Consider the following 25,434-nt stretch of genomic DNA (forward strand, 5'->3'; position numbering starts at 1 on the left):
TGGCCTCTCTCAAGAGGTGATTGGCACTGGCCCTGGAGTCAGGAGGACCTGAGTTCAAATCCTGCCTCAAACCAGACACTTGACACTTACTAGCTGTGTGACCCTGGCCAAGTCACTTAACCCCATTACCTAGCAAAAACAAAAACAAATCAAGAGGTGATTGGTTTCCTCTCATCAAAGGCCTTGAAACAGAAGTTGAATGACTACCTGTCAAAGATGTTGAAAAAAGACTCTTGCTCAGAGATAACTTGGGCTGGATGACCTTTGAGGTCCCTCTCCACTCTGAGCTCCTTTGATTTTGATTGGGGATTGGGAAAGGCCTCTTGGAGAAATTGGCACCTGAGTTGCACATTGTAGGAAGACAAGGATTTCAAGAGTCAGACGTGAGGAAGGATATTCAAGGCATGAAGAGACCACTGGTAAAGAGGCAAAAAAGAGAGTGAGAAAATGCTGTCTATGGGGAATGGCAAATTGTCCATTTTAGCTAGAATATAGAGTGTATAAGAGAGAATAACATCTAATTAGCCTGAAAAGATAGGTTAGAATCATTTATCTAGGCCTAATTTCTTTACTCAATGCCAGTCACATGTCGTCAATTACTCACTGGATCTGTCTTTTTTTCCCCTTTAATTTTTTTAATTAACAAATTTTTTTCCTCCCTTCCACCTCCCCCCAATTTAAAAGAAAAACAAAGCCCTTGTATCAACTATACAACCAAGCAAAACAAATTCCTGCATTGGCCATGTCCAAAAGTATATGTCTCATTCTGCCTTTCGAGGCCATCATCTTTGTCAGGAAGAAGGTAGTATGCTTCATCACTGGTCCTCTGGAACTGTGGTTGGTTACTCTGTTGGTCAAAGAATTGTTGGATATGTCTACCTGGACATCTTATAGGTTTCTCAGACTTAACACGTCCAAAATGGAGCTTAATCCTCCCTACTTCTCCAATCTACCCCTCCAAGCTCTCTCATTTCTGTTGAGGGTACCACCATCTTTCTAATTATCCAGGTCCAACTTAGGAGTCATCCTACCTAGACTCTGCCCTGTCCCTCATCCTCCATAATCAATTATTTACCAACTGTCACAACATTTCCCCCATTCATCCCCTTCTTTCTTTCAACTCACATAGCCACCGCTTTAGTTCAGGCACCACCTCTCACATAGACTATAATAACTTCCTGGGGTGTATGGGGTTGTTCAGGACTACTAGCACCTTGTCGAGCCCTTTTCAGGGCTGCTCCTCCACCTTTGGTATTCACCTGATTCACCCAGAAGCTGTAGCAGGTGCAGTGGCTATTTCTTGGCAGATGGGTTAAACCAGGTTGAGGGTAACTGACAGGCCTCAAACCTGTGGGTGAGTTAGGGAGATGTCTACTCCAAGCATGTGAAGACTTTCCCCAGTTGAATTTCTAGAGCAGATGAGAACAATTTGCTCCAAAGGCCATGAAGGGGGCTAAAGCAAGTGCTGTGGAGGGCTTGGAGCTTGGTCAGGCATCAAAGATGCCAAGGTCATCCACTGCATCCTGGCCTATTGCTAATCCTGTTGATTTTTGTCCTGCTGCCGGACTTTGATGACTCAGGAAGAGAGAGTGAGGTGATAACTTTGTGCCTCATTTTAATCTTCATACACAAGTCAAGATGTCACCGGCCCTCTTCGAAAGTGAAGGACAAGACACTTGACGCTTACTAGCTGTGTGACCCTGGGCAAGTCACAACCCCAATTACCTCACCAAAAAAAAAATTAAGACAAATAACAATAGAATCTAATTGTTCTTCCATCTCTAATATCTCCATTCTACAGCCCAGCCTTCAAACAACTACCAAAATAATCTTCCTAAAACATGAGTCTGACCACATCATGCCTCTGCCCAAAATCTTTTCAATGGCTCCCCATTGCCTGTAGAGTAAAGTAGAAATTCTTTTTTTTTTAAATAGAAATTCTTTATCCTGGCATTTAAGGCTGTCTATAATCTGGCTCCCATCTACATTTCCAGCCTTATTTCACATGACTCCCCTTCACAAACTCTGAGTTCCAACCAAATCGGACTCCTAGCCAGGGGTGGGGAGCCTGCCAGAAACTCAATCTTCCATCTTCTACCTCCGTGCCAGCATATAGCAGATGCTTAATAAAGGTGTGTTGAATTGAATATCTTACTTTCTTCAAATCGGCAAATGTGACCAAAAAAGGGAAAATAAACATTATTGGAGGGACTGCAGGAAAACAGACAGATTAATGCAATGTTGATGGAACTGTGAACTGATCCAGTCATTCTGGAAAGCAGTTTGAGACTATGCTCCAAAAGCTGCTAAATTGTGGGCACTCTTTGCCCTAGAGAGATCACTCTTAGGCCTAGAGATTAAAAAAAGGAGAAAAGGACCTATATGTATACAAATATTTATAGCAGTTCTTTCTACAGTGGCAAAGAACTGGAAACTGAAGACGTGTCCATCAACTGGAGAATGACTGACCAAATTATGCTATATGAATGGAATGGAATACTACTGTGCCATTAGAAATGATGAAAGAAATTATTTCAGAGAAACCTAGGAAGACTTACATGAATTGATGCTGCCAAGTGAAACACTTGGAGAACAATGTATACAGTAACAATATTGTAGAGACAAATAAATGAGAAAGATTTTAAAATGTAGATCAATGCAGTGACCAAAAATGATTCTAGAGAACTAACAGTGAACTATGCTACCTACCTCCAGGCAAAGAGGTGATGGATTGAATATGCAAAATGAAACAATCAATTTTTGGATACGGTCAATGCAGGAATTTATTTCGCTTGATTATGCATATTTTTACAAGGGTTTCCCTTTTCTTTTCATTTGGGGGAAGGACTAGGAGAGAGAAAAAATGTTTATTAATGCAAATGTTGTAGTTGAGTCATTTCAGTTGTAACCAACTCTTTGTGACCCCATTTGGGGTTTTCCTGGTAAAGATACTGGAACAGTTTGCCATTTGCTTCTCCAGCTCATTTTATAGATGAGGAACTGAGGCAAACAGGGTTAAGCGACTTGCCCAGGGTTACACAGTTAGCAAGTGTCTGAGGCCAGATTTGAACTCATGAAGAGGAGTCTTCCTAACTTACAAGCCTAGCACTCTACCCACTATACCACCTAACTCCCTCAATAATTGGAATATTATTAATTGAAAAATTAGTTGAAATAAATTGAAATAGATTGAACTAATTTTTTCTTTTAATTAAATGAATATGCCTAGGAAGGTGCCAGGTAGCTTGGAATCACAAGAAAAGCTGAATGGCTCAGGGAAACTTTCCCACTGCTCTCCATCACAGGTAAGACACTGTCTTTGCATACAAAGGAAGCTCTCCATGTTTGCAGGCAATGGAAAGAGCATTAGCTTTGGAGACCGGGGGCCTAGGTTCAAATTCTGTCCCTAGTACTTTTTAGCTGTATGACCAAAGTCACCTACTCACCCTAAGTCTCAGTTTCCTTTTTTGTAAAAGGAGGAGCTTGAACTGTGAGATCCCCCTGCTGCTTTCCCCATGTGGGTCTCTCCACTGGATAAGAGGTTTGTGAATTCTGGACTTAGGACACGAAAATTCTGTATCAAACATAAGCAACAAATCAGATGGGAATGGATGAGAGAGTAGTTCTTGGGTCCTAACCAAGTATAAAGAAGAGGGTATTTCAAAAAATAGGAGGAAGAAGTCTGGAGGCCATCTAGTTAAACTGTCCTGGAGACAGCAATAACCTTTTTAATGTGAATGAGCAATTTCTCTCATCCAGGCAGATATCTCTGGGTACAATCCCAGGGATAAAGAATAGCAACAGAAGAGTGTGGAGAGATGACAAAGGTGTACATAGTGATGAGACATATAATGGAGAAGAGAGACAAAACGAGTTAGCAGACAGACAGAAGGAGAGATGTCCATGAAAGAACAGGTCAAGTCTGGTACCACCCATGCAGGCCAAGAACAGATGGCTCCGGCTCCTTCCCCTTCCCCTGCCCCAGCTTATTTGTGAGTTCAGGAAGGCAGCAAAGAGGCAGGGCCTGGCTGGTCTGAAGAGCTGACCAATGGCCTCCAGGAATGAGCAGGGGTGTGTGTTTTAGAGCACAAGAGAGATCAGTTATTCACTGAGTATTTATTAAGCACTGACTATGTGCCAGTTACTCAGCTAAGTGCTGTGGATATAAAGAAAAAGCAAAAATAGTCTGCCCTCAAGGAGTTTACATTCTAATGGAGGAGAAAATGTGAATGTGCATGGTACATGGGGGAAAAAACCCACAAAGTAGATGCAAAGGAATTTTAAAGGGGAAATCCCCAAAAGCCAGGGGAATGAAGAAAGGCCTCCTGTAGAAAGTGATGCTTGAGCTGAGTCATTAAGGAAAAGCCAAGGATTCTGAGAGGTGGAGGTGAGGAGGCAGGGAGGACAGGCAATAATACAAAGGCCAGGAGATGAGAAATGGAGGGTCATGCATGAAGAGTAGCAAATAGGCAGAATGGCTGAACTATAGAGTACATAGAGGACAGTAATGTGTAAGCAGGCTGGAAAGGTAGAAAGAGACCAGGCTGTGAAGGGCTTTAAAATGCCAAGCGTCTGATACTTGATCCAGAAGCAATAGGGAGCCACTGGAGTTCATCGAAGTGGGAAGGAGGTAGGGCTGAGCAGTTTGAGGCAGGGAGACCAATTAGGGAGCTTTTGCAATAATCTAGGCAGGAGCTGACGAAGGCCTGAACTAGGGTGTGTGAGTATAGAGAAGAGATCACAAACAGGAGATATCGAAGAGATAGAAAAGCCAAGATTTGGCCACTGACTGGCCATGCACAACGAGTGAGACTGAGGAGGTGAGGGCGGGACTGAGGTTTCAAACCTAGGTGACTGGAAGGATGATGGTGCCCCAAACAGTACAAATTTTGGAAGAGGAGGAGGACGGGGGCGGGGGAAAATAGCAAGCTCTCTTTCGGACAGATTGAATTTGAGATGCCTACGGGACACTCGGTCCACGGCGTCAGAAGCATCAGTAAGACTGGCTTTCTAGATCTAGCAATTATTTGCACAGATATTATAATTGCACCTATGGGAGCCGATGAGATCAGACAGGGAGCTTCTGTGTTTTCTGGTTCCTTCCCCCCTCCCCACCTCCCAGAAGAACATAAGCTCATTGAGAGCAAAAATGCTCTTACTTTTGCCTTTGTATCCTCAGGGCCTGGCACAGTGCCTGGTACACAGTAGGTGCTTAATAAATACTTGCTGATTGATTGGCTGGCCTACTGCTCTGGTTTCCCCAGGGTCACCCCATCCGAGTCCTTGATGCTGGTATCAACAATGAAGGCTCCATCTTCTAGTCAGTTCATCTTGAGCATAAAACATCCAGGTGAGGGACCTGGTCACAGGAATCATTGGGAATAGGGCCATGGAGGTATCTGGAGGTAGGGAGCCATCCCAACATCTCCATAGCCTTTCTCCCTTCCCACAACATAAGGAAGGAATCCAATCTTTCCTTCATGGTATGTGAACGTTGTGTGCAATGCCAACCACACAGAAAGTATTCACAAAACAACACAAACTTTAATGGGTACTCAAACTCATAAGGAAGGGAGGGGCAGTGCCACCCAGACCATGGTCCCGCCAGCAGACCCTGCAAGCTCTGGAGTATCCCTCACCTCCATCTAATCCCCTGCCCTCCTAGCCCCTCTATAAGGCAAGTAGAATCCGGAAGATTCCTGTTGCCTCACAGTGCCCATTTGGCAAAGGGTGATGGTGGAAAGGACATCCCCAGGGAATTCATCTAGGATTGGGAAGATGGGGAAAAGAATTTGGGCAAAAGTAGAGTGCTGAGGGCAAGAAGGCAGTGGCATAGTTTAAGTCAGACTGATTTCCCAAGTTCACCCAGGTGCCTGGGAAGGACTGTTTTTCTTGTCCTGGGATCCCTGTGGGCATTTGAGACCATGTACTAGAGGAGGAGGGAGAACACATATCAGAAGAGCTGAGCCCTCATTCAGTGCCAGCCTTAGGTGGATGAGCAGAGTGGTATCAGAGCATACACAAGCATTGGCAGAACTCTGTGGATTGGTTGTAGGGTTCAAGGCAGGCCGCCTTGGGAGATCATGCCTTGCTTGTGACCACAGGGATGCCCATGGGGTTGGTTCCCAAGATTTTTAGCATCTTCCCCAATTGATACCCAGGGATGAGTTGCTGGGCCAAACACCCAGTTGGCATGCTGGTGTTTGCTTTGTCTTATCTGTGCTTCCCCTCCCACCCTGAATGACTGGGTTCCCCCTATTTTGAATCGTGTAAGGTTCCCACAGCCTCCTTCACCGCTTGAAATATGGCCCAGTCCATCTATGAGAGACAGAAAAGAGGAGGATGTATCAAGTGCTGCTCCATAATTGGCTCTGGCAGATGGCTTCCTCCACCCAGGAATTTCCCTTTAACCCTTATCCACAGCTGAGGGCTGTCAAATGCACAAGATGCCATCTTTCCCACAGTCCAGTCCCCCAACACTAAAGAGCACTGAGTAGTGTCCTAACTGAGGCCCTCACCTGGCTATAAACCTGGCGGGCGTCAGGCGGCAGGTTGGGTGCCTGGTGGCAGAGCTGGGTAGAGAGGCCAATGGTCTCAGGAGACAGGAAATACTGAGTGACACTGACTGAGTTCACCAGGCCCTGAACCTGTGCCAGGGAGGAGAGGGATATGTAGGAGAGAGAAGTCACAAAAATGATATGCTCTGTGGTCCTCAAGTTCTAGATGAACACTTCTCTGATACCCCCTCCCATGCTTTGGACTCTTCTCTTAGGGGGCAAGGCCGATGGTACAGGTTTGAGTGTAACAAGGGGCACCTTGTAGACAGCTAGTACCATCTTCAAGTAAGGAATACGGCAGAAAGGGCACTGAGCTGATCACAGAAGCTGCTTTAAAGAGATTATCTGTTTCACCCATGAAGGACCTGAAGTCCACAGAGCTTAGGTCACACAGGTAGTCATTAGCAGATCCAGGATTTGAGCCCAGATCCTTTTGACTCCAAATCCCATGCTCTTCCCATCTATTATACAGACCACTTCCCCTAATAAACCATTGCTACCTCCCATCTCTACAGTTCTGATGTTGGATGTAAAGTGTAGAGTTTAGGCAAAGGTCAGGGATTGATTGTTATTCTGAGTAGGCCAATCTCCCACCCTGCCTGCCCAGACCTGGTGAGGGGCCCCTGCGGGCACCAGCACAGCCTCGCCAGGGGCCTGCAGAAGGGTCCAGCCGCTCACACCCCACTCCTCCCGAAGGCGTCTCCGAAGTGCAGTGTCCAAATAGCAGCTGCCGGGGGACCCTGGATCCAGCGTGCCTGCTCCAGTGGGGCACACCTAGCAAAGAAAGTCAGAGGCTCCTATAGTTACAGCTGAGAGGGATGTCGGAGAATCAGGAGCTCGCATGGGTATGTTGCCTCTTCCCCTGCCTCCCACTTTCCCCACTAACAAAGGCCAGGGCTGCTAGGAGGATACTGTAAATGTGGATTTTACCCAAGGCTGGATCCCTTGGATGACTTCATCACTTAGATAATAGTAAGGGGATCTGAGATGGGGAAGAAAAAGGAGGCAGGGACAACAGTGTAGCTCCAGGCTGAAGAATATCTAGGCCTGAGACTGCTGGGATGGCAAAAAAAAAAAGGCAGAAATAGGGAGATGAAGGGCTGAGGGTTGCTCAGGTTGGCAGGCTGAGAAATGTGAGAGGATGGGACTGAGGAGAAAGGAGGGAGGGATTAAGGACTCAGAAACTGGGTAACAATAGGTAATGTACTCAGTTTAAATCCCTTATTCTCTCATGGCAAATGACTGTAAGGCCCTCTTAATAATAGCATTTATAAAGCACTTTACATATGTTAACTGACTCAGTCTTCACAACCACCCTGGGAGGTAGGTGCCACTATTATCCCCATTTTACAGATAGGCCAACTGAGGCAGACAGCAGTTAAGTGACTTGGCAAGGATCACACAGCTAGTAAGCATCTGAAGTCAAATCTTTCAGGCCGGGCACCCTCTCCACTGTGCTCCAACCCAGCTCTCTAATTCTCCACCTTCCTCTCTGCCTATGCAAATTTTCCCCGTTTCTTTCAAACCAGTTAGAGTCCACAAGGATCCTTTTTTTTTTTCCTCAGAGCTCTTATGGCACATTCGGTTAGGGAACATTTATTCCTTGTATTTTTATTTTCCCTCTCTCTATGTGTGGGTCCTGTCACTTCAACCAGATTGGGTTGTCTTTGAAGATGGTGGGGTCCCCACCATGCAGACCTGCAAGCCAAGGCTGCATGACCACTTGCTGGGGACATTAGAAATGGAACACTGGTTCAGGTGTGGGTTGGAGTAGGTGGCCTTTGAGGTCTCTTACATCTCTGGGAATCGGCAACGATGCACTCCTTGGAGGACAAGGATTGAGTCCTATTCCTTTCTTTTCTCCCCCATTGACTCTAGCCTAAGACTCAGCTGTGCAAATGCCTATAATGTACTTGTTGAATTCAGTCAATAGAACCTGAGTTCCATGAGGGCGGGGTCTAGTTCATTTTTGTTGTATCTACAAGCCCTGGCCCATATTAAGTGCTTAACAAATGCCTGTCGATTGATCGGTTGAGTTGAATTGCATTGCTCTCTTATAGCCAACCAATTAGAATCCTCCATTTAAAAGTTGTTTTTTTCCTGCAACTTGTAATAAATTCATACCTTTGTTGAGATGCAGCTGGGAATAATAGGGTTTTAAACAAAGAGCCAAGAAGACCTGGGTTTAAATTCCACCTCCGACAGTTACAAGCTGTGTGACCATGAGCAAGTCACTTACCTTCTTATGCCTCAGTTTCCTCTCCTGTAAAATTAGGATGATAATCCCTGTATTACCTACTTCAGATGGTTGTAATGAGGTCAAACGAGAGGTTACATGTGAAGCTCTTTGCAGACTTCCAGGAGTGCTGGATTTGAAGTGAGAGAACCTAAATGCAAATCCTGACTCTCTCATTTACCACCTATATAACATTGAGCAGATACAACCTGTCTGGGCCTGAGTTTCCTCATTTGCAAAATGAGCCAGATTACATGGCTTTGGAGGGTCCTTCTCAGATCTATAGCAATGTCAATGTCAGATAAATTATTATTATTATTACATCTAAACTCTCTTATTCCCTGTGGATTTCCCTACCTGAAGCAGGCATTCTAGGCAGCTCAAAAGCTAGGTGAAGGCCACCCTCTCCACCCACCACTCCTGCTCCCTACAACCTCTCCCCTCTCCTCTCCATTCACACAGATCTATTTCTGGACTAGCAAGAGCCCATAGTGGGTCCAGTCTTCAATGGATCTGAATGTGCCACGTGACCCCTATAGTCCAGAGGAGCTCCAGGCAGACTAATACAGTACAGAGTTTTCAAGAAAGCTAATCTGCTTCCACAGCCAATCTAGGAATTCAGGTCTACACTACAGTTTGGGCTAGAGTCCTAAGTTTACTAAAGGTCTACCCTATGGTGGATATGGAAGCCTGAGGAAGTTCTGCCTCCTGAGTTACACAAAGCTGGGCTGCCCAGAATTGTCTTTGATCACAGAATGCCCTGCCTTGACCAGACTAGTATCCCTGGGTGGATTAACCCCAGAAAGGGTGTGTATGTGTGTGTGTGTGTGTGTATATATATATATATATATATATATACACACACACATGTGTATTATGTATGTATGTATAATGGAATATGTTCAAAGTTTGTGATGAAGGACTTTTGGCCAAGACTTTTCCCAGGGAGAGCCACCCTTTTGTTGAGCACTGAAGCAGGCTCCCTCAATTCCCCCAAGCACCTCTTGGTTCCCTTGGCTGTCTCCTACACATGCTTCCACATCTTATTCAACTTATTCAAGGTCAACACTGAGTTTGTGATTACCCTCCAATCCAAGCTGTTTCCCATTGTCACCTTCTCTAGAAGCCTCTCAAAGATCACTGCCTCCAAGAAGCCTATCCCAATTAGGTGGGGAGGTGCCATTATACCCACATTCACCTCACTCCCAAGGTAGGAATGCCATTACCCTCCAGAGGCACCCTCCCTTTGCCCCATTCAAGAACTCATCAAAAACTCCAGGAGAAGACTCCCCCATATTAACCAGTTTTTAGTCTACAGAAGGCAGCTAGGAATAGTGCTTAGCAACACACTGGGACAAAATAAAAATGAAAAAGCATTTCCTTAGAGGAAATTGGGGAATGCCCCTTCACAAACTCTTCACTGAACCCTCTGGCCCTCAATGACCTCTTTTTCTAAATGCTGATAGCACCACCTTACATACCACCCAGTATCATTGCCTATTGCTTGGTAGGTGTACTGTCTTGTTTAGTGCATATCTGATTGGCACTTAAAGCCCTTTACATGCTGGCCTCAGCCTACCTTTCTGGTTTAATTATACCTTACTCCTTTTTAATCAGAAATATTAGCCTTCTTGCTGTTGCTCACACTTTCCATTTCATTTCCTATCTCTGTGCCTTTTGCATTGGGACTGCCCCATGTCTAGAATGCACTCTATTCTCATCTCCACCTCCAAGAATCCCTAATTTCTTTCAAAACCTAGCTCAAGTTCCCCTTTGTACATAAAGCTTTTCCTAATCCCACCAAATTACCTTGCATTTATTTTGTGTTATGTGTACGTGTTAGCTTTCCCAATAGACTGTCAGCTCCTTGAGGGCAGGGACTGTTTCATTTCTGTCTTTGTATTCCCAAAACCTAGGACTGTGCTTGGCACAAGGAAGTTCTTAACAAATGCTTGCCGATACATTGGCTGTTTGACTGTGTGCCTTACATTTGTGGACTGAAGAGAAATGGTAAGGCTAGAAAAGAGATTTTAGAAGTTTGGAATGAAACCCAGAAGGAGAGATTTATTGGAGTGGGGTGAAGTAGGAAGGGGCTGCTCAGCGCCTATCCCACCTTCCTCACCATCTGGAGAAAGCGACAAATGCGCTGGGCGTCCTGTGCCCGAAACACATGCCACACAGCGCCCACCTGGCTACCTGGGGACCACAGCCCCTCACCTTCCAGGCATGTCAGGAGTTCTAAGAGGAGAGAAAAGGATGTTGGGGTTGGGGGTAGAGCTGAGCCCCCCCTTCACCTCTCTGCTTCCTCCCACCACCTCACTCCGCTCTACTCCAGCTATGGAAATATACCTTTCTGTGCCCGGTGCCAAGTAGGTACTGGTGCTTCTGCGTGGACCAGGACACTGATGAGATCTGTTACCTCCACACACAGATTCTTGGTCCCCAGGTGCCCGTGCTGTGGGCTCACACCTGGCATGGGGAGGGGTGGGCGAAGGTTAAGAGCACAAGGCAATTCCAGACTGTAGTACCTGACCCAGGGAAACGGGGCTGGAGTTAGACCTTTAACTGTGATGGGCATGGGAACCTGAGCACAGAGAAGTCATGGGTGTGAAAACTAGAGTCACTGAGTTTGCCAGAACCCAGGTACAGGTTCCCAACAGGGCCCCAGAGGAAGGCTTAGGGATACAGTTGCAGATGGTCCTGGGAGGACATGAAGAGCTATAGGCCATAAGGAAGGGGCTGTGGCCAGGAGAAACTGGGAACAGAGGGAGCCTACAGACTCACCATAAGAGGCACAGAGTTGTGGCTCTAGTCGGCAGAGAGTAGGGGTAGGAGGGAGGTAGGAAGCCAGGTTGAGTTTCCCATGGCTGGTACAATATTCTGGGAGTGGCAGGCTGGCAGTCAGGTTCTCTAATCTGTGGAAGGGGGAGAGGAAGGGACTTAACACACCCACAATTTTTATCCTAAGCACTCTCTACCAAGAAACCCCACGCAGGCTCCCAGAAAGACAAATCTGAGAATGAAGGAGAGGCAGGAGCAGCCAGGAGGAGAAAGGGACAGACAAGGGCCAATACAGGGGAGGGTGGAGGAGACACCAAACTGGCTCCTCTGCCGATACACACCTGCTGGACTCTGGCTCGCCTAGATTTCTGTGCAAAAGAAGAAGGGACCCACTGTCTACCTTTGGACGAGCTAGAAGAAGAGAAAGAGGCTATTAGGGAGGTGGGACTCAGTCTAAACAGCTTGCTCTTTTGTTTTTTAAGAGGGGGAACAGCAAGATGTCTTTCTCTCTCTCTCTCTCTCTCTCTCTCTCTCTCTCTCTCTCTCTCTCTCTCTCTCTCTCTCTCTCTCTTTCTCTCTCTCCCCCTTCCCCCCCTTCTCCTGCCCTCCCTTTCCCTCTCCCTCTTCTCTCTTGGCTTCAAAAAATCCAACCCTATCCCTAGGTCTATCTCTTTTCCTATTCCCATCATCATTGATAATAGTTTACATAATATCATGCTTTATGTTAACAAAGCATCTTCCTCACAACAACCCTAAGAGGAAATTCCCTCCATTAAAGAAGACTGGAAGCCATTCTACAACTGAGTTTTAGAGAGTTGCCTGGGGCACTGAAGAGTTAAGTGACTTGCCCAGGGTCACACAGCCTCTTATATGTCAGAGGCAGGGCAGGTCTTCTTGAGTCTCCTTGACTCTAACAAGCTGCCACTCTCTTAATCTGCAGCACCTGGTATTTCCAGGTGGTTTCTCACCCAAGTATTCATCAGGCCCAGCCATTCTTAGCTTCTATGATCTGAGAAACCTGACAGGTTCCATGTAATTTGTCCATAGACATCCCATTTGGCATACAAAGGTTTGAAGGTTCAGAGAAGTTATGTGATCACCAAAGCCACATAGCAAAGAAGTGTCAAGGACAGGATTCCAACAAGGCTCTTTTCTGAGAACTTGAGGGATCTGTCCATTCTATCTTATCCCCTACTACCACCACCCCCATCTGAATCCTCACTCCTATCTCCAGAGCTGTGTGTCCCTTCTCTCCCTCTCCCTTCAGGCAGTCCAGGGATACTCACCCTCTGGCCGGGTGAAACCCTTCCAGAAAGCTGTGCTACCCAGGTCTGTAGGCCGAGGAGGCCCAAGGAGGCTCAGAGCCTGCACCTTGCCCCCCAGTGCCCCGAGGGCTTCTGGCCCCCAAAGGCTGCTCTGCAGAGTTCTCTGTAGTCCAGATACCAGCACGGGCTGTAGTGGGGAGAATTAGGGAGAGAAAAACCAGGAAAGGAGAATGGATCCAAGAAAGGGCCATAGCCTGGACTTAGGGAAGGAGGCTATATAATTTACTTGTGTGAGACTAAGGAGAAGACAGATTTGGAACAATGTCTCCCTTGTCTACAAGGAGCTAAGAAGGGCTTAGGGTAAGAAGAACTTGGGTGAGCTGGGTGGTGGTAGCCAGGAGTAAGACCTCACCTGGCCCTGTCTCCAGTGTTCCTGGAAGAGGTGGAAGTTCTGTCGGGGTTGGGGCTCCTGAAGCCACAGCAGGGCTCCCCGAGAAGGCAGGCCATGTGGAGTAGGAGAGCGGGGCAGGCCGAGGCCGTTTCGAAGCCCTGGCCCCAGTGCCTTCTCTTGAATCTTCCTCTCCACCACCTGGGCAATGATGCTATCCAGGATGTTGGTGATTCGATCATCCTGCACACCACAGGATGTGGGTCAATACAATTCCTCACATTCCCCTCTTCTGCCTTCATGTAACACTAAAAACTTTTATTAAGCACCTACTCAGTACAGAGCACTGTGCTCAATACTGGCTAAATTTAGATAAGACACAGCTTCTGTCAACATGGGATTGTTGTCAACATGGGATCTGTCAACATGAGATTACAGTCAAGTGAGTCCAGAGAGAGACCAAATTGAGCCCATTGCTAATTCAGTGGTCCCCCAGGGCCTGAGATCTTCCCCCCAGGCACTCACATTGGGCAGGGCTGGGGTCACAGGGGCGAAGGCCATGTGGATGCGCTCATGGCCTAGGCAGAGCTTGACAGCAGTGGAGGCAAGAAGTTCACAGAGGGAGGGGCAGGGCAGGGATCCCCGGCCTCCTTGGGCTTCTCCTGGAGTTTCAGTGGAGTCTGTGGCCTCTGTGGAAGTAAAGACTAGGATTCTAGAGGCCCGACAAGAATGTCACACCGGTCTATACAAAACACACTACTTCCCTTACCTACAAATTCGCCCCACCTACTCCCTAAGGACCTCCCCACATTCATTCCAAAGTGGTTCTATCATACCTATCCCCCTCTTCTACCTCTACATGGTCCTGGAAGACCTCCCAACTCTAGAGCTCCTGTTAGGGGAAAGTCCTCTCTTTCTCCCTGCCCCCCCTACCCAGCCCAGGTTCTCAAACAGCTCTGGAGGTGAGGCAAGTAGGGCTCACCTTCTTTGATTCCCTTGGTTCTGTGTGCCTCACCATTGCAAGGGGGTTGTGGGGCTGCAGAAGTTTTCTCTGTTGGCTCCTTCTGTCAAAGCCACCCCCACCCACCCCCAATCCAACAAAAACTTTAGAAGTAAGCAATGGGGTGATTAGGGAGGTATGGGGTAAGAGGAAAAATTTCTCCCATAAATCCTTCCTGCCCCCCCACAGTGCTCCCAAACCCACAGCGCAGAGCACAGGACAAAAAGCCTGTTTTCACCCAGCTCTTATCACCATCACCAAGTATAACTGGTGGCCCCTTTAGGGTATTCATGCCACATGGCTTCATGTACCAAGAAAAACGTGTTAAAATGTGTGGAGCTCAGAGACAGGCTGCCCCGCCTCCACCCCAAGGTCCCTTGGGACTCTCCCCTGCCATTCCTATCTCTTCTTCTCAGCTCTTACCTTTTGTCCTCTATCCCCAGGAGCCCACACTCGAGCATCGGCTTTGCAAGGGCAGTGCCCTCGGATGTCAAACTTCGCCCGGACTCGGTGCATCTTGGCGCTCAGCTCGGCCAAGTCTGAGGGCGTAAGAGAAGGAAGGAAGTCACCTCTCAGAATGGGGAAGAAGGTAGACATCTGAGACTAGTAGCAATGGAGTTCCTCCCTTCCCTATCCCTCCCAGCCCAGACTGGAAAACCAGGAGGCATCAGGGATCAGGGAGGGATGCAGGAGGCAGAAGGAAAGGAGAGCTTCTCCTGCTCTCTAGGTGGGGTCCCTCTGGTTCCTGCCATAAGTACTCTACACCCCAGTTGGCTCACCCTGGCTGGGGACAAACTGGGTCAGCGTAAGAGAATTGGCATCATGTCCAGTGCTGTGGGCACACCCCTCCGGGGGCTGCTCCTGAGGGCCTGTTGAGGTGGGAACAGAGAGGTCAGAGGTCAATGCAGCAAAAAAAAAACCCAAAGGTCACAAAAATCAGCTCTTACAAAGCAAGGATGTGCTGAGGGTAAGGTTTAATTTGGCTTAATTACAGACACTCCCTGGTAGGGTTGTTTGTCTGTCTGCAGCTACCTCAGATGGTGTTAAATGGAGGCTAGGGCTGGGGATGGGGCTAAGCTTGGCTCAGACCCTGTCTTCCCATTCCTCCTTCTTCTGGACTCCCAGACAAGCATTCACTCCATACCTGTGGTGTCCCTGGCCCTCCCAACATGGCCACAGGCCAAACAGAGCCTGTAGCAGCAGTGAGGGCAGCCCCAGTGGGTGTTGAAGAGTCCACGGTAGCAGCGGCTACAGGATCTTGGGGCACTGGGGTCCTCCCATGACACAGAGGAAGGGGTGGGCTCCCCCACTGTAGAGAAAACATGCATAAAAACCAAAGAACTTAGCATCTGGCCAAAGAAGTCCTCCTCAGAGGGGTCAGGGAATAGGAGCTGTTTTGGTCATCATCTCACCCTTCCCAAAGAATGAAGGTAAACCATAAGCCTGGCAGAGAAGTAGGGGAAGGAAGGAGCTAATCAGACGACCTTCCATTTCTAAAGCCCTTTATGACTCCAAGGCATCAGAGGGAGAGAGCTTCTTTCCTACAAGCTCTGCCTTCTATGTGAAGCATCGCCCAATCCCCACCACCCTCAGCTGCTGGCATCTTCCTTCCTCCAAATATCTTGTATTTATTCCATTTTAACTTGTCTGTGTACATGTTATCTCCCCCACTAGAATGGAAACTCCTCAAGGGCAGTGATCATTCCATTTTTGTCTTATAACTCCAATGCCTAGCAAATAGTAGGTACTTAATAAATCTTAGTTGTTTAATAATGATAAACCTGGATAAAGGGACCTCTCTAATCCCTGCAGAGAGTGTCCTTGCCATGCCTACCAAAGGTCTCATTAACATGTAATAGAGTCTAAGAAACATTTTAAATGTATTATCTCATTTTATCCTCGGAATAGCCCTGTGAAGCTGGCAAATGCATAATATCATCCCATCCTCCTCCACCTCTGTTTTACAGATGAGGAAAATGAAACTCAGAGATTTAGTGACTTGCTTCAAGGTCGCGGATAATGATGTCTCAGAGCCAAGACTTAGTCCAAGGTCAAAAGACTCCAAATCCCGTCTTCTCTCCACTGTGCTAGGGCCGCCTTGCCCGACAGGCCTCTCCAGCTGATTGCTGTTGCTCAGTTTCAGTTGCATCTGACTCTCTATGATCCCATTTGGGGTTTTCTTGGCAAACCCTATTTCCTTCTGCAGTTCATTGGACAGATAAGGAAACTGAGTCAAGCAGGGTTAAGTGACTTTCTCAGGGTCACACAGCTAGTAAGTGTCTGAGGTTGGATTTGAACTCAGGTCCTCCTGACTCCAGGGTTGAAGCTCTATCCACTGTGCTACCTAACTGCCCCTCCAACCAATAAACTGAGTCTGGCTACAAATACAAGCAACAGCAGCCTAACAGCTCAAAAATTTTGTGTCCACCAATCAGTTCCTAATCATTTCCCATTAACTCCTGGGCCAATCTTTGATATTTATCCCAAACTCAACAGGTAGTGGAACAGTGCTGGGTTTAGTCAAGAACAACTGACCTTAAATCCCACCTCAAACTAGCTGTGTCACCCTTTACCTCTGTTTGCCTCGGTTTCCTCAAATGTAAAATAAGGATAATAATAACACCTACCTCCCAAGGTGTAGTGAGGGACCAAAAGAGATAATATGTGTAGAGCCCTTAGCCCAGTGTCTGGAACATAGTAGGCACTACATAAATACTTATTCCCTTCCCTTCCTCCTCCAACATCTCTTTGTTCAGTCATTCTCATATTTACTCTTTCTCTCCTTCCCCTCCATTTCCTCTGAGTATTAATTGAGTATCAGCTATGAGTTCAGTTCTGCACTGAGGACCTTGAAAAGGCTACAATAAGGAGTATAGGTAGGTCATCATTGTTATTATTATTCTGTTTAGATCTGTGATTTCATCACTGTAGGGAACTCCCAGTGAGCCAACTTCCTCTACTAATGCCAATGAACAACTGCCCAGCTGGTAGTTTTAGAGAGTCGCCTGGGGGCATTGAGAAGGTGAGTGATTTGTCCAAGATCACCTAGCCAATGTGTAATGGAAGAGGGACTTGAATCCAGGCTGTCCTGACTCTGAGGTCAGCTCACTATCAACTATTCCACACTGCTTCTCATTAATTGTTGTTGTTTGGTCTTGTCCGACTCTTTGTGACCCAATGGACTATGTCACACCAATGCTGTCCATAGGATTTTCTTGACAAAGATGCTGGAGGGGTTTGCCATTTCCTTCTCCAGTGAATTAAGGTAAACAGAGGTTAAGTGACTTGCCCAGGGTCACAGAGCTAGTAAGTAAGCTAGGGACAAATTTGAACTCAGGTCTTCCTGACTCCAAGCCCAGTGTGCTATCCACTGAGCCAACTAGCTGCCTCTCATTACTTAGTTTCTCCAAAACATGCAAAACAGTATCAGGCAGGCTCAATAGGAGCAATGCTACGAATGTTACAAGTGAATGATACGTGGAAGTGGCGGGGAGGGATTTGACAACTGTATAGAACTTTTTTGAATGCATTAGCAATGTTATTGTGTTTTGTTTTGTTTTGTTTTAATGAGGTAATTGGGGTTAAGTGACCTGCCCAGAGTCACACAGCTAGTGAGTGTTATGTGTCTGAGGCTTGATTTGAACTCAGGTCCTCCTGACTCCAGGGCCAGCACCCTATCCACTGTGCCACCTAGCTGTCCCAAGTCATGTTATTGTGAAATGAAGCCAAGCTAATCATTCTGCCCAGTGGATGGACCCCCTCCACACATCCTTGACAAGTGGCCAGCCAGGATCTACTTGAAGGCTTCCTGTAAAGCAAAATTTACTAACTCGTAAGTATCCCCATTCAATTTTTGAGACAGATGATTTTTAAGAAAATCTTCCTTCTATTGTATTCAAATCTGCTTCTCTGTCACTTCTCCCCACTGATTTTAGTTCTCCACTCCTTGAGGTAAATGGAATAAACTTAATCCCTCTTCTATATGAGCCTTCCAATACTTGAAGATAATTACCATGTCTTTCCAAAGCATTCTTTTCTCCAGGCTCCACAACCCCTAGTTCTCTCCACCAATTGTCTTAGACACGCTCTCACCAACCTGGTCATCTCTTCTGTATTTGCTCTAGCCTATTAGTGTCCTTCCCAAAATGCAGTGCCCAGAAGCGAACATGATATCCTAGAAGTGTTCTGAATGGGGTTGGATACAGCAGGATTGTGACCTTTCTTGTTCTGGACACCAAGCACCTCTTGGTGCTTAGGATTGTGACAGATGCTTTGGCTCCATGATCACATCGCTGAATCATACTGAGTTCCTAGCAATTCACTGAAATCCCCACATCTTTTTCACATCAGTTGCTGACTGGTTGTGTGACTATAGTATGAAATATCAGTGGACAAACTATATAGGGAAAGGGGTAAAGGATTAATGAGCAGAGGACAGCCAAGACCCTGTGAGACATCTCTTCAAGACAACTCAAATACCCTCTTCTACTTAAAGCCTTTCCTGATCTCCCCAGTTTTTCCAGTGCCTTTGTTCCCCAAACTACATAGCACTCATTTAGGAAGCTAAGGGGTACAGTGGATAGAGCCCTGGGCTTGAAGTCAGCAAGACCTAAATTCGAATCCAGCTTCAGACACTTACTAGCTAAGTGACCCTGGGCTGGGCAAGTTACGTTACCTTTGTTTGCCTCAGTGAGGATCATAATAGCACCTACCTCCCAGGGTTGTCATGAGGATCAAATGAGATAATAATTGTAAAGTGCTTAGCATAATGACTGGCACATAGCAAATGTGCATAAATGTTAGCCATGTATTAGGTATATGCTTAGACAGATTTGCCAATCAACAAACACCAAGCATTTATTAAGTACCTACTACGTGCCAGGCACTGGGCTAAGCCTGAGCATACAAAGAAAAAAGTATAAACAGTCCCTGCCCTCAAGGATCTTACATTCTATTAGGGGAGACAATATGTACATAAATAGATACTGTGTATGTGTGTGTGTGTGTGTGTGTGTGTGTCTGTGTGTGTGTGTGTGTATATACACATAAAGTACAGAGTACATACAAGAATAGATGCAAAGTAACCTTGTTTCCTCCTTGTTTACTGTCGTATACAGTAAGCAATCAGCTGCTGATCATAACTCTTGCTTACCTTCCTCCAAAGCCCAGGCAAGGGCTTCCCGCTCCCTCCGAAGTAGTCTACAGAATCTGTCTCCCAGGCTATTCAGCAGGTATTTGGCAAGATGCACGCTCAGCATGGTGTCTGGACTTGGCCTGAGGCCTCTGCCCTCCTCAGACTGGCCAGCTTCACCTTCTGCTGTCCTTGTTCCACTTGAAGGTAACCTAGAGAGTAGGGAGAAGCAAAGGAGAGGGATCCGTAAACAAGAGTCTTTGAAGAATTGAAATGGGTGCCAGAGCCTGGAAGAAGGGGAATCCTAGAACAGGGAAGTCTTGCAAGAGAAATTGGGTATGGGGGGGAGGTGCTGGCAAAGACTCACCTTCGAACATTCAGAAAGTGACAAGCCATCCCTTTATCTTCCCTTTCCCCAAAGGCACAGCTCTGGCAACGGGTCATTCCTTCTGGCAGAGCTGTGCAAGGCACACTCTGGAGCTCAAGTCCATCAAGGCCAGGCCTGCTGCCCAGGAATCCTGAGGGGATAATACATACTGTCAGGACTCTCCTTTGATCTACCTGAAAGAATGCTACCAATCACAGCCTCCCTTATTACCCTTCAGCCCCTTTCCCAGCACTACAGCCCCACCTACCCTCCTCCTTAGCCCAGGGTTCTGTGAGCAATGATTCTCAAACCAGCTGAAATGGGTCACAGAAAGGCCCAAATGACGGTAAACAGAGAACGGGGAAGGAGGCCTAGTGTTTTGGGGGTAGGGGTCCAAGACTGGGGTAAGGGTGATCATCCCAGCCCAAGAGTAGTGATCTAGCCAGTGAAGAAGTTGGATAGTTCCAATTGTGGGTGTAGCGATACCATCACCAGAGTGACGTGAGAGAGTTCCAAGGCAACCACCAGTAGGCAAAAATGATAGCACAGTCCCAACTCAGGTCACAGTTGTGAGAAGTCCCACAAGGTGACACCATCAAAACAGAATCAGCCTAGGCTTAGGGATTTGAGAGGTCCAGAGGAGCCCAGGTCCAGAGGTACAGCGATCCAGATGTTAAAGGAGCTGGGACAGGTCTATCTCAGGCATGTTAATCCAAAAGGCAAAATAGTTCCACCTGACTTGCTGAAATCTAACAATTCAGGAAAACAGATGAAGAGGACTGTCGCTTCAAAGTAGCAATTATCCCCCAGGTGAAGTTGGAGAACACCAATGTGGCACTGGGATTCCAGTGTCTAAGAGACATCAGAGAGCCCAGGCAATGGAATAATGGCCTAATTAGTCAAAAGCACACAGAGACCCAGCTTGGGGTCCATGATCCAACTGGACAAAAGAAGGAACAGTTCTTGGCTCAGAGAGCATGGGTCAGCAGAAGCTCCTCCAAGATGACTTGGAAGGAGCTGCATCAGAACTATACTGCCCCTTCTTTTGCTAGGGTTTGGGAGTGCCATGGCAAAGTACTAGGTTAGTGTTGAGGTCAGATATCAGTCCCAACACAGTGATGCGGCAGGTAAACAAAAAAAGAATCCAGATGTGGGCAGAAGTGTGCCCAAAGTCTCGGAGGCACTACAAAGTCCCCAAAGAGTCAGTGGGATCCAGATGGAAAAACAGTCTAGATGTTGGTATAGTAAGCAACTGGAAAAGGACCTGCTGAGTATGAAACAGGGCCAGAACCCCACCCCAAGCCTCACCCTCCAGCTCTTGCCCTGATTCCCCAAGTCCCAGATGTCCCAGCTGCCATCAATCTCCTCACCTCTCCAGCCTTCATTTTCTGTCGTCCCAGCCTTGCTCCCAGGTGGTGGTTCCAAAACTTCCTGCCAACTCCCAGCCCCCTGCCCTTCACTGCCTGTGAAGGAGTCAGCTGGGCGCTTGGGAGCTACTCCCCCCACCTCAGGACTTCCCTCCCTCTTGAGGGACCCAACCTGAGTGGTTGGGCCCATCTCCTCCCCTGGGCACCCAGCTGAACACCCAAATTGCTCAGAATGCCGAGTGAGCCAGGTCTTCTTTAGCTTGGTAGGGTGGCTTGGGGGGCAGGTCCCAGGTCCAGGATGCTTGCTGACTTCTTCAGTGGACCCAGCCGTCCCACTAGTATCACCTTCTGTGCTTGCCTGGCACCTTCCACAGTGGCTATGACTCCCGTCTCCAGCAGGTAGATGGGACAGACAGCAGCCCACCTGATTGACAGACTGCCCTGGTGAAGGGCACTCTGACCCAGAGGGTGGCCCTGGTTGGGGGTTTCTGAGGTTCCCATTTCGAGGCACTACCCAGGAACTTCCAAGAGTATGAACAAAGCCTGGGGTGTGAGTAGGCCAGATGGTCCGGCTGTTGATTATATCTGGGCACCCCCCAAGAAGTGGGCAAAGGTTCTGGTGCCCATTGGCCCCTGACTCCCCATCCTTTTGGTAGGGTAGTGACCGATCCATCTCTCCAGTTCTCTGAAGATGCCCACCAGGGGCTACGCCCAACAACCCAGGTTCAGCAGTGGTCATCATCTCTTTTGCCAGGCGAGGTATGCCTAGATCTTTGTGATAAAAGCCCTAAAGGGAGAAAAAGGGGTAAGCTGGGCACTGGCTTTGGCTCTTAATAGAGAGGGATGGAATAGGGAAATGCGGAAATGAAGAAATGATCTATGGAGGACAGTTAACTTGAAATTGATTCTGGGGTCCCAGGCTAGGTCTCTGAGTTAAAATACCCAGCCTTCATGGCCTCTAATCTGGTGCTTGTATGGGAAGGTAGGACTCTCAATAAACATTTGTCGAATTGAGTGGAATTCTTCCGAAGAAGAGCTTTCACTGATCCCAAAGAATCAATTGTTTCTTTCCTTTTATTACAGCCTCCCCAGTCTGAGTTCCCTGTGGGTATTCTCAACACTTTCCAGTCCTTACCTTGCTTCCTGAGTTGAAAGCAGGAGGACTCTTGGGCTGGGCCCCCAGGTATGCCCAAGGATAAGGAGCTAGGGGCCAGTCAGAAGGCCGATTGTGGGTCTGGCTGGGCACCAAGTAAGGAGGCAGGCAGGTGGGCACCCAGAAAGGGGTACTCTCTAGGATCTTGGTCTCCAGAAGGAAGGGGCAATGTAAAGGCCGGAAAGCCAATGGGTCATTCTTGGGGTGGCTGCCACCTTGCTCTGGGGGCAGGAGGTTATGACGGGGTGGACATGGCTGCCCACAGAGTGCCAGCTGGTGGGCTAGCATTGCTTCCTTCCATCGAAGCCCCTCTTTGACCCCCAACCATCCAGCCTTTCCCTCACCATTACGGGGTCCCTCACCCCCCAAGAATGGAAGTGGGTCATTTGAGCCATGGGGTAAGCCATGTGGAAACCAAGAGTCTGGGGTGCTCAGGGTGCCTCTCCAAAAGGGAGCAGGCTCCCCCAGGCACAGAGGTCCATGGTGTGGACCCCGTGGCAAAGTGCCTGGCTCCTGTCTGATGCCATTCTCTGATGCTGGCTTCTCCCAGGTGGGGGCGTCTTGCAGGTAGCTGGGTGTGCTTTCCATGATGCCTCTGCCCTCATGGGGCTCTCACAAAGGGGCTCCCTGTGACGAAACCAAGAAAGCATGGGCTCAGGCACATTGCCTGGGCATCCCTGTTGCCTGGTACAAAGAGAGCCCCACCCTGGCGGCATCGAGTCAGCACAAACCGGTAAGGCAAGTACAAGCCAACGACTAGGCACCAAGCTGCCTTCCCACACACTGCCCTGAGCTTCCCACCCTGGACATGTTGATGCCCCCACTCTGAAGAAGCAACGCTCTGCTTCCCTCTCCTCCCCACCTCTCCCCCTACTCCCTGCCACATTCCACAAAAGCCAGGGAACCTCAACAGGAACAGGAGGAGTGGAGTTGGGGGCTCTTTTTATTATTGCTTTTTGTATCTTTTAACATCTTTAAACATTTGTACCATCAGTTTCATCTGACTAGAAAATCAGTAAATAGAAACATAATTCACTAATGATATAGATTGTTTTATCTTGGCTGAAAAACTGCTTCATGTTTGTAATATTCAACTGTCTGTTCCATATTTATTAGTATGCAGTTGCGGTTGGTTATTGGTGGAAAATAGCCTATAAACCTAAATATCTTACTCCAATATGTAACATCATACGTAAAAAAGTCAGATCATGTATCAGACTGACTATGTCATTCCCCTGCACTCAAGGATCTCCAATGATTCCCTGTTGCTTCTAGGATAAAATTTTAAACTTCTCAGCTTAGCCTTTAAAGCCATTCCCAGTCTGGTTCCAGCCTACCTTTCCAGGCTTATTTCATGTTACACCCCTTCATGAACTCTCTGTTCCAGCCAAACTGGTCTACTCGCTGTTTCCCAAACTCAGCATTCCATCTCCGGCCTCCATGACTTTGAACAGGCTGTGCCCCTCCACTGGAACTCACTCCCTCCTCACCTTCTTCTCTTAGAATCCTAAGGTTTATTCAAGACTCATCTTACGTGTTACCTGCCGTGGGAAGCCTTTCCTGGCCCCCTTAGTCATTAGTAATCTTTCCCTCCTCAAATCTCCATTTATGTACTTAGCTGTTAAATGATAAATGGCAGGACAATTTCGTCTTCATCTTTGTATCCCATCACCTACCATAGTGCCTCACACCTAATCCACAGTTTATAAATGCTTCTTAGACTGAATTGGGATTGGATTGGATTGGGCAGAGCTCTTCAGTACCACACACTTGGGGTGGGGTGAGGGGACAGAAAAGCATAGATTTGAAAGTGGAAAATATCTAGTCTAATCACATCATTGTACAGAGGAAGGCACTGAGCTTCTGAGAGGTTTAAATGGCTCACTCAAGGGAACATGAGTTAGTGAGCAGCAAAGCCTAGATTCAGACCTACCTCAGAAGCTCTACCAAATTCAGTGTTCTTTTCACTACATCATCAGGAGATAGAACCTAGGACTTCCTCTTCACCAGCATGTTAAAGAAGAGAAAATGAGAGCCCAGAAGAAAGGTCTGGAACCCTTTATGGAAAACCATAAGACTGAGAATCAGAAGATTTGGGTCCTGGCTCTTGAATCTTATTAAATGTGTGACTTTCTTTCAATTTCTTTCTCTGGGTTAAGGAAATTTAACTAAATGGTTTGTAAGGTTTCGTCCAGCTTTGAAATCTTGAACCTATGAGTCATGACCATAGCATAATATTTAAAACTGCAAGGGACCTCAGAGATTATCTCCAATCCCCTCACTTTACAGACAAGGAAACTGAGGCTTAGCTCTGTTCCAATTGTCCCATCCTAGCCTCCAGGAGTGAAAAGAGTATATATCTGGTAAAAAGAAGTTGCTAGGGAGGAATGCACCCTAGGGCTGAGGCCATTACTTTGGCAACTCTCCTGGCATGCCATGCCAGGTAGAAACTCTGCCTGTTCTTGGTCCTCTAAGATTATCCCATTTAGCTCCCCCAGGGAGCCCAGAACAGCTGATGGGGTCTGAAATCTCCCCCTGGGCTCAGGTGAGTCCTTGCTCCTGGCAAAAGCTGAGACAGCTCCATGGAGAGGGGAAGTGAAGGGAAATGAAGAGACATCCCTGCTGGCTTAGGTGAGGTCTTCCTAACTCCAGGGAGTAATAATGTCCCTTAGAAGAGGAAGAGACAGGGAGAGAGCCACTTAGCCTGAGACAGAGGGGAAAGAGGGAAACTCCCAGGCAGAGCAGGGAAGTACCAAGACTGGTGTGACAGGTGTCACTGAAACTAGCATGACAGCATGACACAGGGCTAACACTGTTTCTCAGGGGAATGCTGCACCAGTCCAGTCTAGGGGTCCCAGTGTCACAGAAAGAAAAAAGAAAAGAGTAAGAAGAGTGGGAACTTCAGAAACAGCACTCCCTGCTTTTCTAGGGGGCCGATTTAAAGTGGGAATGCTGCCCCAGGGACGAACAAACTACATACAGAGGCACATGGGTCCGAGACAATTTGACGGATCAGTTCAATACTCTCTTGGAGCCCAGATGCCCCTGCTCTCTTCAGTCCCATTGGAAGTACTCACCTGTGCTGCTGGGGCCTGGCGCGAGGGCAGCGGGGGTCCTGGCTAGTGCTGGACGCGCCCTCCCCATGAGCCACCTCTGGGGCCTGCGGGGTCCTCTCACCCCCTCTCTCCC

General features: G+C 47.5%; 1 protein-coding gene across 4 annotated transcripts; it reads right to left on the bottom strand.

Moving 5' to 3' along the window:
• Positions 1 to 5,524: 5,524 nt before the first annotated feature.
• On the bottom strand, positions 5,525 to 25,412 carry HR (HR lysine demethylase and nuclear receptor corepressor). 4 transcript variants are annotated; one of them, XM_020975773.2, is made up of 19 exons: positions 25,323 to 25,412; positions 22,228 to 22,872; positions 21,096 to 21,879; positions 19,726 to 19,876; positions 19,380 to 19,570; positions 15,372 to 15,536; positions 15,007 to 15,096; positions 14,651 to 14,766; positions 14,210 to 14,291; positions 13,753 to 13,916; positions 13,252 to 13,470; positions 12,861 to 13,026; positions 11,916 to 11,985; positions 11,578 to 11,708; positions 11,143 to 11,262; positions 10,916 to 11,031; positions 7,167 to 7,331; positions 6,519 to 6,647; positions 5,525 to 6,318 (listed from the first exon to the last, which is right to left on the bottom strand). In XM_020975773.2, exons 2-19 carry the CDS (start codon positions 22,831 to 22,833, stop codon positions 6,256 to 6,258), a joined length of 3,528 nt encoding a protein of 1,175 aa, XP_020831432.1. In that variant the 5' UTR covers positions 22,834 to 22,872; positions 25,323 to 25,412; the 3' UTR covers positions 5,525 to 6,255. The 4 variants fall into 4 exon arrangements, 3 of the variants coding, with proteins under 3 accessions (XP_020831432.1, XP_020831431.1, XP_020831433.1); XM_020975772.2 differs by having other exon boundaries at positions 10,907 to 11,031; XR_002322254.2 differs by lacking the exon at positions 10,916 to 11,031.
• Positions 25,413 to 25,434: the final 22 nt, after the last annotated feature.

The sequence above is a fragment of the Phascolarctos cinereus genome, unplaced genomic scaffold (genome assembly GCF_003287225.1).
Source record: "Phascolarctos cinereus isolate Bilbo 61053 unplaced genomic scaffold, phaCin_HiC Scaffold_2;HRSCAF=192, whole genome shotgun sequence".
Classification (NCBI taxonomy): domain Eukaryota; kingdom Metazoa; phylum Chordata; class Mammalia; order Diprotodontia; family Phascolarctidae; genus Phascolarctos; species Phascolarctos cinereus.